Here is a 12,261-nt window from a genome sequence, read left to right as displayed (position 1 = left end):
CAATTTTTATACGCTTTTTCTAACTAACATGCAAGTTGATATATCGTAATTGATAAGAATAAATAGCAGTTGTTAAATTAGAACACTGTTGAAATGCGCGAAAGGTGATTATGATAATGATTAGCGCGATGAGTGCACATCTTAATTTGAATTTAATCAAGTCACTCTATTGTCATTACTATTTCCATCGCCTGAACAGCACTGTCACCCTAAAAATGGGAATCCCCAGCAAAATAATTCAGTTACATTACGCAATTCCTCCTTACAGGCCGGCTAATCATACTGAATAATTTAAGATAACTGTATGCTTCATCTGAATGTCTGCCTTCTGTTATCTGGACTTCTTGAGTAACTAGTGGTCAACCATGTTCCGTGTCCAAAATACTTCTCCAAGTTAAATAAATAGAATAAAACAGATTTAAAAACATTCAAAGCGGGTCGGTCCTAGAGAAAAACTCGCGCGCGCAACAAGGGATGGGATCATAGGGTTCCGACGAAGGCCATTGGGTGATTAACTATCCGCATCCATTTCCCGCACTATATCTCCCCACAAATCCGAATCCCGAGAGTTACATTTGGAATTCACGACAGATGTTACATTAGAGAATGGAGATTCCTTCATGAACATGGAAACTAGAGGTTTGTTATCAATCTGTTTTCTGTTTCGAAACACTCGGTATTATTTAAGATGACTCTTAATCTTTGATGGATTTATCTAAAAAGTAGAGATGCAATTTAGTAGTTTCCCAAATTTTATCATATTTGAATCCAAAACAAATATGATAATTGTGAAATATGTTTTTTGTAAAGATAGGGACTAAGGGAGGTGTCATTGATTCAGTAAATTTTGTTTGCACGCTGTCGTGATTCATGCTTTATCAGTATTTGGATTAGAAATACAGCTTAAGACAGTAATAAATATGATAAATGTGTTGAATGCATGATTTGACTGTAGAACTATAGATTGTTTTATAATCGTGTGAGTGTTGTTTTATTAAATTAACTTGATTTGTTTTGTTTTTCTCTGATAGACGATGTGACTAAACAAAATGTTTGCTCTGCCTGCCTTAATCATATCCATGATAATGAGTACATTGAAGCTCTAAATAAAGAGTGGCACAGTGACTGTTTCAGGTATATGTTTGTCTTACAGCTGTTAAAATTTCAGCTATTTAATCCCTTTGCATCTGTCAAGATACTTAATTCTCAATTTGTTATCAAATGTAGGTGCTCTGTGTGTGATGAAACCCTCTCAGATTGGTACTTTGAGAAAGGTGATATTTTATTCTGCCAAATGCACTATTGGGCAAAATATGGACAGTCGTGCCAACAGTGTTCTCAGGTAATTGCTATTTTTTGGGTTCAGGAGCAATAACCTTATCTGTCATTGTTTAGTTGATAACTGGTGGTCCTGTCATGGTTGCTGGTGACCACAAATTTCACCCAGAGTGCTTTCAGTGTAGTTCCTGTCGTTGTTTTATTGGAGATGGCGATTCGTACGCTTTTGTAGAGCGATCGAAACTTTATTGGTATGAAACACAAACTTATTCTGCATATGCATCATATTTTTTATTTTCTTTGTTATTTTTATTTCCTAAGTGGGTCTTGCTACAAAAGGCAAATGCAGCCACTTAGTCAAAAAGTGACGGGTGGTCCCAGTATAGTTAGGAAACCTCACTCGATCCAGCTTTTGGCTTTGGGTCCTATACCAGAAGGCCAGCGCCATCACATTAAACTAGCCCTGCAAGATGACGTAACAAGCAAAATCCCCACACTTTCCGATGTTTACCGCGGTTTGCGGATATCTGAGTAAGTTGAGACGGGTGCTAGACCACATCCGACGTGAATTAAAATTCTTTTCAAAAGAATATGAAGTAATAAAAATTTTTAACCTCATTGCGTAGGTTAGACACGAGCAGCGATCTAATGTCACTGCACATTGGCGATCGTTTGCTCGAAGTGAATGGTATGCCAGTTAAAGACCAGTCGCTAGAGAAAATTGAAAGTCTGCTTCGTTCGCCTGAATCCACACTACAGGTACTTCAATTTACCCTTCAAATATTTATTTTCCTATCTTCTAAACCTTTTAACTGTGACAGTTGACAATAGAACATGAGCCGGAAACAATTTCACGATCAAGACCTCAGAGCGCTCCGCCTCTAAATGTTTTACGTGGGTGCGCAGATATCTTATCACAAAAATTGGCCGCCACATTCCCAAGAGACAAGATATCGCGCGACAAAGAACGAGCCGAACGGATGTTTAAGTTAGCCGCCGTGGGTCGCACCAGACAGCGATTGCGAAATACAAGGGGAACCAAAGAGCGATCGTCTTCCATGCCCAGACTGCTAGACACTTCTTCGACGGATCCCGATGTGCCCATCAATTTGAACCATTTCAACTATAGTCGACTCAATAACCCTGGAGATCGTGATGATGATCGCGATGATGAATGTGAATTGTCGAGGACCCAGTCGTTTCGTGTCCAACCGCTTAGCCGGAAGAGTATTCATTCACAGAAAATATTCCGGGCTTCAGACCTTGTCTTGGGTGAGCTCATCGGCTCGGGATTCTTTGGCCGTGTTTTCCGAGTGACTCATCGAGAAACTAATCAAGTTTACGTGTTGAAAGAACTCTACCGAGTCGATGAAGAAGCTCAAAACAATTTCATCAAAGAGGTATTAAAACCCTTTTGATGTTTTTCGTTAGTGCAATTTCAAATTTGTACATTTTCCATATAGGTGGCAGTGATGCGGACGCTCAGTCATAATAATGTCCTGCGTTTTATCGGAATTCTTTACAAAGACAAGCGTCTCAATTTGGTGACGGAATTTATCGCCGGTGGCACTTTAAAAGGATTATTGCACGATTCAAACGAGCCGCTGCCGTGGGAGCAACGCGTCTCGTTCGCCAAAGATATCGCTGCCGGAATGGCGTACCTTCACTCTAAAAGCATTATCCATCGCGACCTTAACTCCAACAACTGCCTAGTGAGGGAAGATCGTTCGGTGGTGGTGGCCGATTTTGGTTTGGCGCGTATTATGCGAGCCGACAGCCCATCGCGGACCATTGCCCCAAACGGCCGTGGATTGTTGAGATGCCGTGATAGCTCAACGTCGCCTAGCGGCCGTCGACCAAAGAAATACGAGCGGAAGAAGCGATACACTGTCGTGGGAAATCCGTACTGGATGGCACCGGAAATGTTGACGGGGAAAAAATACGACGAGAAAGTTGACATTTTTAGTTTCGGAATTGTTCTGTGCGAGGTATGATGAAATCCAACCTGTTGTTTATTTCATCCGACAAGACAATTATTAATGTTTCGCTTTTTGTGATTTAGATTATCGGTCGGGTCGAAGCGGATCCGGATTATTTGCCGCGATCAGGTGACTTTGGTCTCAATCAGACTGCCTTCCGCGAAAAGTTTTGTCTCAATTGCCCCGAGCCTTTCTACCGTATCGCATTCCTTTGCTGCGATCTCAATCCGGACAAGCGGCCCCCCTGCGAAGTCATTGAGGTCTGGCTGGAAAGTTTGACGCTTCATTTGGCTGTCGGGGCCACCCTTCCGCAGGATCTTTTGATCGACATTTACACCTATACCGGTACCTAGCTCATTTCGTTAAAATTATTTTTGTTGCTTTGATTTCTTATTTTTGAAAAATTCCTGTTCTCAGGTCGGAGTTCCAGTTCGTCGGAATCGACGACTCCGACGGAAGGCGTTTCGCCTGAAATCCGTTCCACACCCATGACGCCCATTTCGCCTTTGCGCACAATTTCGGAAGCGACTCACGATCTGACATTGGAAAGTCCTCCCTCTTCACCCAGTTACTGTACAGTTGACGTCACTCATCTTTGACGATTCAATCGACAGTGGCATCAAATAACGCGAAAACAGCCTAAAGCCAATTTAATATTTCCACTAAAATCATTTTGATTACAAATTTTTACCTGCCGATTTGATTTTTGCGACTGGTGGATGTTGGGTCAGACCGGATACCACCAAATCCGATGCTAATCATCCCATTATTTCAAATGTCCAGCTCTTTATTTTCACGGAGCCATTTGTTTGTCCAGGATTAATTTCCTATTTTGTTTCCTTTTCGTGTATTCCTTTTGCTTTTCCCTTTTCCAGAAGAAACACCTGTTTGTATTATTCTACCCCGTTTACAAAGCCGACCATCCATCAAATCCATTTCGTTCCAGCCGTCTGAGGAAGGGCAAGAATTTCTAATCCTTTTTTGTTTCTCTCTCTTTCTCTCTCTCTTTCTTGTTTGTAAATGGAATGTCATAGGGGATTTGATCGATTTTTACTACATGGTTTATTCATTCTCTCTGGATGCTACGTGTATATTCCGACCAAAATGTTATCGTTTGACAAAAAAGTTACCTTAACTTTGTTACCAAAATGTTACATAAAATCTATTTGGATTGTATAAAAAACAAAACGTGTGAGTTGTAATGGTGCCACGCACTAACAGAATCTTAAAAACAAAAACTACAAACGGAGAATTCCGACTCGTTTTCCTTTTTTTTCGTTTGTTTGATTATTATTCCCAATTTTTACGATCGACGAGAGAAATCGAATGGTGAACGTGTCGGTTGTTGATGATCATCTACAGCTGTTTTTGGAGGTCGAACGCGCGCGCGCAAAAAAAAAATTCGTGATTGCTTCTGCCCGAGGCGTTTCTTCTTTCGAGTGCTGTGTGTGTGTGTGTGTCTTGTTGGTTATATCCTTGTGAAGGGCTCTTCTTCTTTTTCCTCCCTTTTTTCATTCCTTTTTATCTCGTGTTATTTGTCGGATATGCATTTTTGAGAGGGTTTCTGATATGTGTAATGTGATGATCCTCTTCCCTCGAGACGCTGAGGCGCCCGCGGGAGGGACACACATCGGACCGACCGGACGGTGCACTATCGTGAAATCCAAAACACAACATTATTCACTCGAGTCTATAGTCTTTATATACGGGCTTTTCTTTAAACGATGCCGAACGATTCATTCTTGTGTGTGTGTTGCACGCCTTTTAATAACTTTCCAGGGGAAAACACGCAACATTTCGCAGGATAAGAATAAAAAAAAAGGAAAAATCAGTCAAGGTAGAACCGCGTTATATGGCCGAAGGTCGTATTCACGAAAGAGAGAATACACACACACATCTATACATATATATATAACTCTTCGACTGATATTTTTCTTTCATCTTTTTTAGTACCCCGCTGGAGTGAGTGTGTATAGTAGTTTTATAGATTTTCTGCCTGGCCAAAAAAAAAAAAAAAGATTTCGAAGGCAACAAGTTATGTATTGTTTGACCGGCGCCGCGAGAGAATACCGTAAAATGGTTGCAGCAGCAGTAGTAGTATAGTCGCATGGGGGAAAAATCTACACGATAACAACAAAACTCAAATTCACAACGACTATTTTTTCTGTGTTTTGTGGTCCGCTTTGGGCTGGTGAGCTGCTGCTGGGAAAGGATTATACTACTATAGCTCGTTTGAGGCCGGCAGCAGCCGCCGCTTTGCTGGGCTCTCTCTCTCTTATAGTTTCCTTTTCTTAAAGAGGGCGGGCTGTTTCATTCAGTTGCCAAGCTGACTCGGTCTCGAGAGGAAGCCAGTGATCGTGCCTCGTCCCTTCTTCTTCTCTTCTCTTCTTCTTTTTCCTCTTCATCATCTTCTTCTCCAAAAAGGATATAGTAAAGTGTCTGGTTGTTTTGTTTTGTTTTCTTCTACGTCTCAACGCGCGGGGTGCGTGTCGGCGGCCAATCGGGAGCGAGCAGCACGTGCGGTTTTATCTTCGATCGTCGTGCGTCCACTTTGGAGGAATATCCAACAACAAGAAGACACTCTCACACCGTATTTAATAAGGTATAGTAAGAGAGACAACACTCTATTCGATACTTTAGTAACCGTAGATTGGTGTGCTGGCGTTTATATTATTCGCTATCGAAAAACATTCACGCATAGCTCGCAGAGGTTACTGCGAAAGGTCGTCCGTGTTACCCGAGACGATCACAAATGAATCGCTGATAATTTATGATAGCATTGAACGCGAAATTGACATAGTCTGGCTGGCCCCCTTGCATGTGTATATGAATCATTGGCGGTGCTGGTGATTATTAACGCCTCAAGGCGGTTTGAATTACAAACTAGGCTACTTTTACGATTAAATACGGGAGAAATGGTTCCGTAGATGGCCAGCGCGCTCCGTGGCTGTGGATTACTCACGCTTTGTTGATCAGCTGGTGGTTGGCGTTGTTGTTTCATTCTTGCTGCTCAATTTTCCAAAGTTCATTCTCCTGGGTTGAGAGATTCTCTTCCGTGATAATAGAGCGCCAGTGCAATAATAGCCATACAGCTATTGAACTCGAGAACGAAATGATGAGAAGAGCTCTCTGTGCGCATACACACCAAGGTCGCCAGTCATTATGTGAGATGATAGAGCGTTCGTGAATTTGGCAGCCCTGGCGTGCCAACTTTTGATTGCCCGAATATTCCCTTCGTTCATTTCGGCGTCTTATTGCCGAAATGAACGAGGAAAAAAAAATGAACGAACGAAACGTGATTATATGATTCTCTCGTATCTTTAGTTTGAACGACATGTCGGCCGCGTAGAGCTTTTTTCCCGCCTCCCCGTCAAGCCAAATTGATTCGTGATTTCTCTACGTATTGCTCCCGTCCGCAGTGTGTGTGTGTTTCCACTGTTGTTCACGTTTTTGTTTAGTTTCTTAAAAGAGAGGGAATTTCCGCTGTCAGTTGTTTCGTGAAACATATAATCGACCTGGTTGGTGGTCGTTCTTTTTTCCTTCCTATTCTGAAATTCAAATTTGGTTTTTTTCGGCGGGTTATTACAACTATCCCTATGTTGTGTTACGCTCTTGTCACGACCGAGAGTTATTAAACATGTCCCTACGGCTCCCTCCCTTGCCGAGAGTCTAACAACCCAGCAAAAGTTGTAAAGAGATTCAAATGTCATAATTTGACGCACGTGCATTCCTCGGCATCCGGTTCGATGCCAACCCCGTCACGAATATTAGACGATGAAATTTTCAGTTCAACGATATGAAATGCTGTTGTATCAGTCGACTTAGATTGTAATCGCTAGTGGCAGAAATCTTTCGTTATCTCGTTAAGAGAAATTGGCATCAACACGGTTGACTTCACGTCAGATCCATCGTCTGATATTCACGACTACGTTTCAACAGCAGCAGCCATGAAGTTTGGTTTTCGGGTCAAGTGAAAAAGGTTTTGTTTTTTTATTATTTTAAAACTAGCCTTTGGCTATTTTATTGCATTATTCTTTGGCTTATCTGAGTAATCTGACAAATTTTCATTATTATTTCTCTGACGGAAAAATTTTAATTTGAATAAAAATAGTTGCAACGTTGTGCAATGACAACGTTGCACGAGAAATGGCTCGAGTTAGAAAGTGAACAATTTCAAGTGAACCATGCTGTTCTTTATTTTCATTTCCCTCGTTTTGTTTCATTTTTCCTGTTGTTTTTTTTTACAGCTCAAGTCGTTAAAAAATACTCAGGTAGTAATTAGTCACTCGTGATTGTATTTTGAGAAGGGGACATGTGTGTTGTGTCTCGAGAAGTTCGTCATGGCCATACTAGGAAATTACTCTCAAGTAAGTGGCCATTTTGAGTCTCATAATTCAGTACTCATGTCTGTCTCATGTTACTGTCTGGAGTTATTTGATGTTTTTGTTATGGTAAATATTGTCAGGATGTTACACTCCATAGAACCTCGTGTGTAAGAGAAAACCAGAAGAAAGTTCCAGATCTCTTGGCCTGTTTGCTTTTGAATCTGTGTGTTTGTATGGTCAGAGATAACAAAAAAAAAAAAAGACTGGTTTAGTTTTTATTGCCAGCATGATGCAAAACTTGCTTCTGGGTTGAACCTTGGAATACGAATAACTTTTTTTTACCATCCATCTCCAGCTATGGGGGGAATTTTTGTTACCAAAATTATTGTTATGGTAATTGGACGATTGGCTAATAATGTCAACCGGATCTGAGACTAATTTTACAGCTGGCGGGGACCAATCTAAAAAAGAAAAAGCAAAGAAAAGAATTTCACGGCCACACGTAATCACGCCAATGTTGGAACGTCCTGTGAGAAATCTGGACATAATACGTCGTTAAAGAGCTCGAAGACTGTCTAGAGATATATATTTATCCCTCAGCGAGACACATAAAGGAGAACAAAATGGCGTGGTGGTGGCAATTATCTGACGCAGTAGTAGAGTGTGTATACTGGATACACTGTTAAAAAGTATAGTCATTATTATTGAGTACCAGCCGGAATGTCAAACTAAAATAAAATAGCTTTTTTCTATTTCGCACGACCTCGTCTGATTGGTTCCCCTTGCCAACCTTGAAAATAATTTCCCAAATTTTTCCATTTTTGTAAAGCTGCTGCCATTTCTTTAATGAGCATCTTTTCTATCTAGTCGGTTCGTTATTTGGCTAAACAGCAACTGCGTCAAAAAGAAGAGTTGAACTTTTAATTTAAAAAAACAAAATGCACTGACATAAATTCTGATGTTTCCTGAATGTTTTTTTTCTTTTCACTCTTTTGTAGGTGGGAGGCGGTGGGCCGGCCGGAAGTGGGAGCCGGCTGTCGTCCCAGCAAACAGACAAGATAGATTGTTGGTAGAGAAAGAACTCGTTTTGATTATGAGCAGCAAATTCCTGTGCTGCTCTTTGCATTTTTCTTCGGTGGCGAGTGAATGACAAGCAGTTGAAGAGAGATGTGCGAGTGTAGCAAGCGACACCTGCAGCGGAACGGCGGCCAACTGGCCAGCAGCAACAACATCGTCGTCGGAGCGACTTCAGCCGAGCACGTCAACGGCTACATCAAGCACGTCATGCGCCATCACAAAGGAAGGGGAGGTGGCAACTGCCCACTAATCAACCGCACCGCAACAACCACTCCCGTCCGCCACCACCAGCCGCATCCAACCAACAAAAACGTGAGTTTCATCCTCTCCATTTGATTTCATCAACCAACTTTTTTTTTGGTGGGGAGACAGATCAAAGTTCAAATGGTTGCCGCACCTCGTTTCATTCAATCAATTCCGCCTGTCTTGTTTTTTTCATTTTATTCCCTCCTTTATTCTTTTGTCAACTTATTCCGGCGATTACGTAACGTTCAAAGGTGAAATCGAAACAATGACGATTCGACCCGGAACCGGAAACTCGAATTTTCTATTTCGGGTTTTTATTTTTTTTTTTAAGTTGTTGTGTTGTTGTTGTTGCCTCGGTCAGCACGACATCGACGTGACCCGCCGTGAAAGGAATTCCCGGTGTATCCGTCGTGTCCCATTTGCATAATGATCTGCTTCACGTCGCTCTTTTTTTCTTTTCTTTTCTTTCTTTTTTCTTCTTTTATCGTTTAGCACACGGCGTATATTGAAACAGACCGCCGAATAAAACTTGTTGCACGTGCAACAGGTGGTCTCAACCGGATGCGACCCTTTTTGAACATTTTTTCTTGTTATCGGCCGCTGTTTTGTCTTTCTCAATTTGGCCCAGAACAAAAGGCAATGAAGGGCAGATTCTTCTTCTTCTTTTCACGCAAAAGGCACAAATTTCGGTTGATTTAACGAAGCGATTGAACGAATGGGGGAGGAAGAAAAATGACGCCAAAAGAAAACAAAGAGAAAAGAGAAGAAAAGTGTGTCAGTCAGTTCCTTGTCTTTTTATTATGTTTCTTCCCTTTTGGTTTTTGGTTGCCCTGTCGTATAAAAACATGCAGCCAGATCCATCGCGCAGCCCAGGTGAATGTCATAAATATTCGGGAATCGTCCCAACAACTCTGGTCGCCGTCGTGTGTTAAAAACATCGGCCTCCAAAAAGTCGTAGCGTCCAACCGAATAAGAAGAAGAAGAAGAGTTTTTCTTTCCTTAAAGGATTATTCAAATGTTGTTCCGTCGGTGGTACAAGATGGCACACACCAGCACTTTTTTCCCCCCACTGCGTCTCTTAAATGTTTTCCGCTGGTCGTCGCTCTTTTCACTCGGAGGGGCTTGGCTCCTTACCAGTTATAGGAGCTCTCGCCCATCTTTGTTTGCCTATAAGACGCGTGGGTCGTGTTGCCTTTTCAACTGGCGAAAAAGAAGAAGAAGAGACAAGCCAAAGGGAAATCAAAAAACGAAAAGGAATTTTCTTCTTCTTTTTTCATTCACGTTGGCCGCGTGACGGGCCGATCTCTGCTGGTGTGGCGGCGGCGGCGTCGTCGGTGGTGGTGGTGAAAACTAGGCAAAAGGAGAGCCGTTTCTTTGCTGCTTGTTTAGTCGGCTGGCAGCAGTTGCTCACGTGACGATAGACGCAACAGTGGACGACGACAATGCCCAGGCGAAACGACGACGACAACAACAACAACCAAGTCAAACATTTCCAAAACAAACCTGTCGCCGGCGTTCATTCATTCATTCTCTCTCCGTCCGTCCGTTTGTGTTTCGTTTCGTGAGTCCCGCCAGTTCGGTTATTTTTTTATTTAAAAAAAAACCTCATACCAAAGGATTGATTGTGCGGTGCCAAAATCTATATTTCGCCTGGAACAACAACAACAACAAAAAAATAGCCCAGTGAATAATTGGGGAGGGACAACATCTGCGAACGATCTATTGTTGTTGTGTGTCTGTAATTTATCTGCCGACTATGAACTGGTCGGCTAGCGTTAACTAAACTAATCACCGTGTTAGCTCGCACCTGAAACTCTTCTGGCGTTTCGATTCAATCAGGTGTTTTATTTTTTTTTGTAAAGGTGGAGCACAGGTTTTTTTATAATTCCTCACGGCGAAAAAAAAAAAAGTTTTAAGAGAAACTGCCAAAAGGTTGTTACTGACCGGACTGTTGTTGCGTATCTTTTTCACTGGTGCAGTGTGTGTGTGTGTGTGTGTGTCTCTCTGCTGGCTGTCCTTGGCCTCGACGTCCCGTAAAAGGTGCATGTCACGCGCGCTCCCCGTTCGTGTGTGTGTGTGCGTAGTCACTGTTGAATGTTGATAGCCGTCCAACAGAATTATTATCCGGTGGCACCACAGAAACAGTCGACAACACAACAACAACCCCAAGCAATTTTCGTTGTTGTTTTTTTCCTCCCGTCGTCGGAAGTATTTGGCAGAGAAAAGGGGCGCGGGCTTTTGTTTTGATTTTGAGTTTTGTTGTTTGACTTGTTGGTGGCAATTGAAAATTGAAAATTTCGGTGGGGCCAACAACGGACGCCATCTAGCGCTCGATATGGGCACTGTGTGCTGCGCCCCTTTACCGCGCCCGGCGAATCGCCCTTCACCGCAACCACCCAGTCCCGCCAACATCGGACAACAACAACAAGTCAAGGTAAAACATTTAACAAACAAAACAAAACAAAAAGTAAAAAGTAAAATCTATCGCAACGCATCTGACGCAATTTATTGAAGATAATCCCCCCCCCTCAGTCCTTGGGAAAAAAATGTTTGAAATGAGAAATGCGTTTGAATCCCTTCTCCATTCGTTTCGTGGTTTTACCCTCAACAGCGATGTACGCACTCCCGAGGGCCTCGACGCCAAATGGCGTTGATAATGGAAGGTGTAGAAGGAAAAAAAAGAAAAAAAGAAACGAAATCAAGAACCCTTTCATTACTCTACACACGCGTGAGTCCCGCGAAGCTGCTGGAGAGCTGACTCGGCGCTGCTCGCAGCCAACTATTTAGGAAGGTAGATTCATTTTCTTTGACAAGCGTGCAGGGAGGGAGGGAGGGGGATTAGACGTAACGCCTCGGATAATATAATTAATGACCGGCGTGTTCTTCTTGTTCAGAAATAATCAAAAACCATTTTTCTTTCTTATTTTTTTAGAGCCTTGACCTGATTTTTATAGCAGGGCTCTTAAAATTCTTGTTGATGTGATTTTTCTTGTCGCTTGCGTCGATTAGTGGCGTCCTGACAATCACAAACTTCTTTTTTTGTGGTCACTAAATGTCCGAAAACTGGTGGTGATTTATCACCGCACGCGCGGGACTTTCCCTTTCTATTTTCAATTCGCTCGTTAAATAAATAATAAGAAAAAAAGAAAACGGAATACGAAATGGGGTTCCGGCGCTCCCGGGGAGAAGAAATTTATCCATCCAATCCGTTCTTTCGACAATGTTTAATTGGCAATGAATAACGAGTTCTCCTTCTTCTTTCTTTTTTTTTTTTTTGTTGAATAATGGCGTCGCCGCAAGTTAATGACTTGGATGATTCGATAGTTGTATGTGCATATCTGCGCGTGAATCATCGT

At 42.2% G+C, this 12,261-nt stretch overlaps 2 protein-coding genes across 6 annotated transcripts in view; both read left to right on the top strand.

Moving 5' to 3' along the window:
- The first annotated feature begins 485 nt into the window (after positions 1-485).
- Positions 486-4,528, top strand: LOC124193408 (LIM domain kinase 1-like). The gene is made up of 10 exons (XM_046587206.1): positions 486-639; positions 1,032-1,134; positions 1,228-1,342; positions 1,396-1,529; positions 1,600-1,809; positions 1,905-2,037; positions 2,100-2,678; positions 2,742-3,266; positions 3,341-3,602; positions 3,675-4,528. The coding sequence occupies exons 1-10, from the start codon at positions 621-623 to the stop codon at positions 3,854-3,856; spliced, it is 2,262 nt and encodes a 753-aa protein (XP_046443162.1). The 5' UTR covers positions 486-620; the 3' UTR covers positions 3,857-4,528.
- A 957-nt stretch (positions 4,529-5,485) lies between these two features.
- Positions 5,486-12,261, top strand: part of LOC124193406 (NAD(+) hydrolase sarm1-like) — a 30,957-nt gene continuing 24,181 nt past the window's right edge. For 3 of the 5 annotated variants that reach the window (XM_046587196.1, XM_046587192.1, XM_046587200.1), the window contains exons 1-2: positions 5,486-5,859; positions 8,581-8,971. In XM_046587196.1, the coding sequence (XP_046443152.1) occupies positions 8,750-8,971 (222 nt within the window). In that variant the 5' untranslated portion in view covers positions 5,486-5,859; positions 8,581-8,749. Of the gene's footprint in view, positions 5,860-7,421; positions 7,625-8,580; positions 8,972-11,100; positions 11,340-12,261 lie in introns of those variants that run through there. The other 2 variants (XM_046587193.1, XM_046587195.1) reach the window with 2 other exon arrangements.

The sequence above is a fragment of the Daphnia pulex genome, chromosome 5 (assembly GCF_021134715.1).
Source record: "Daphnia pulex isolate KAP4 chromosome 5, ASM2113471v1".
In the NCBI taxonomy this organism is placed as follows: domain Eukaryota; kingdom Metazoa; phylum Arthropoda; class Branchiopoda; order Diplostraca; family Daphniidae; genus Daphnia; species Daphnia pulex.
The sequence above is the reverse complement of the archived record's forward strand: the minus strand, read 5'-3'. Positions and strand labels throughout refer to the sequence as shown.

Coding starts and splice junctions, on each gene's coding strand:
- LOC124193408 (XM_046587206.1), top strand. Junction 2,038..2,099: donor CGCCTGAATCCACACTACAG/GTACTTCAATTT, acceptor TAACTGTGACAG/TTGACAATAGAACATGAGCC. Junction 3,603..3,674: donor CGACATTTACACCTATACCG/GTACCTAGCTCA, acceptor TCCTGTTCTCAG/GTCGGAGTTCCAGTTCGTCG.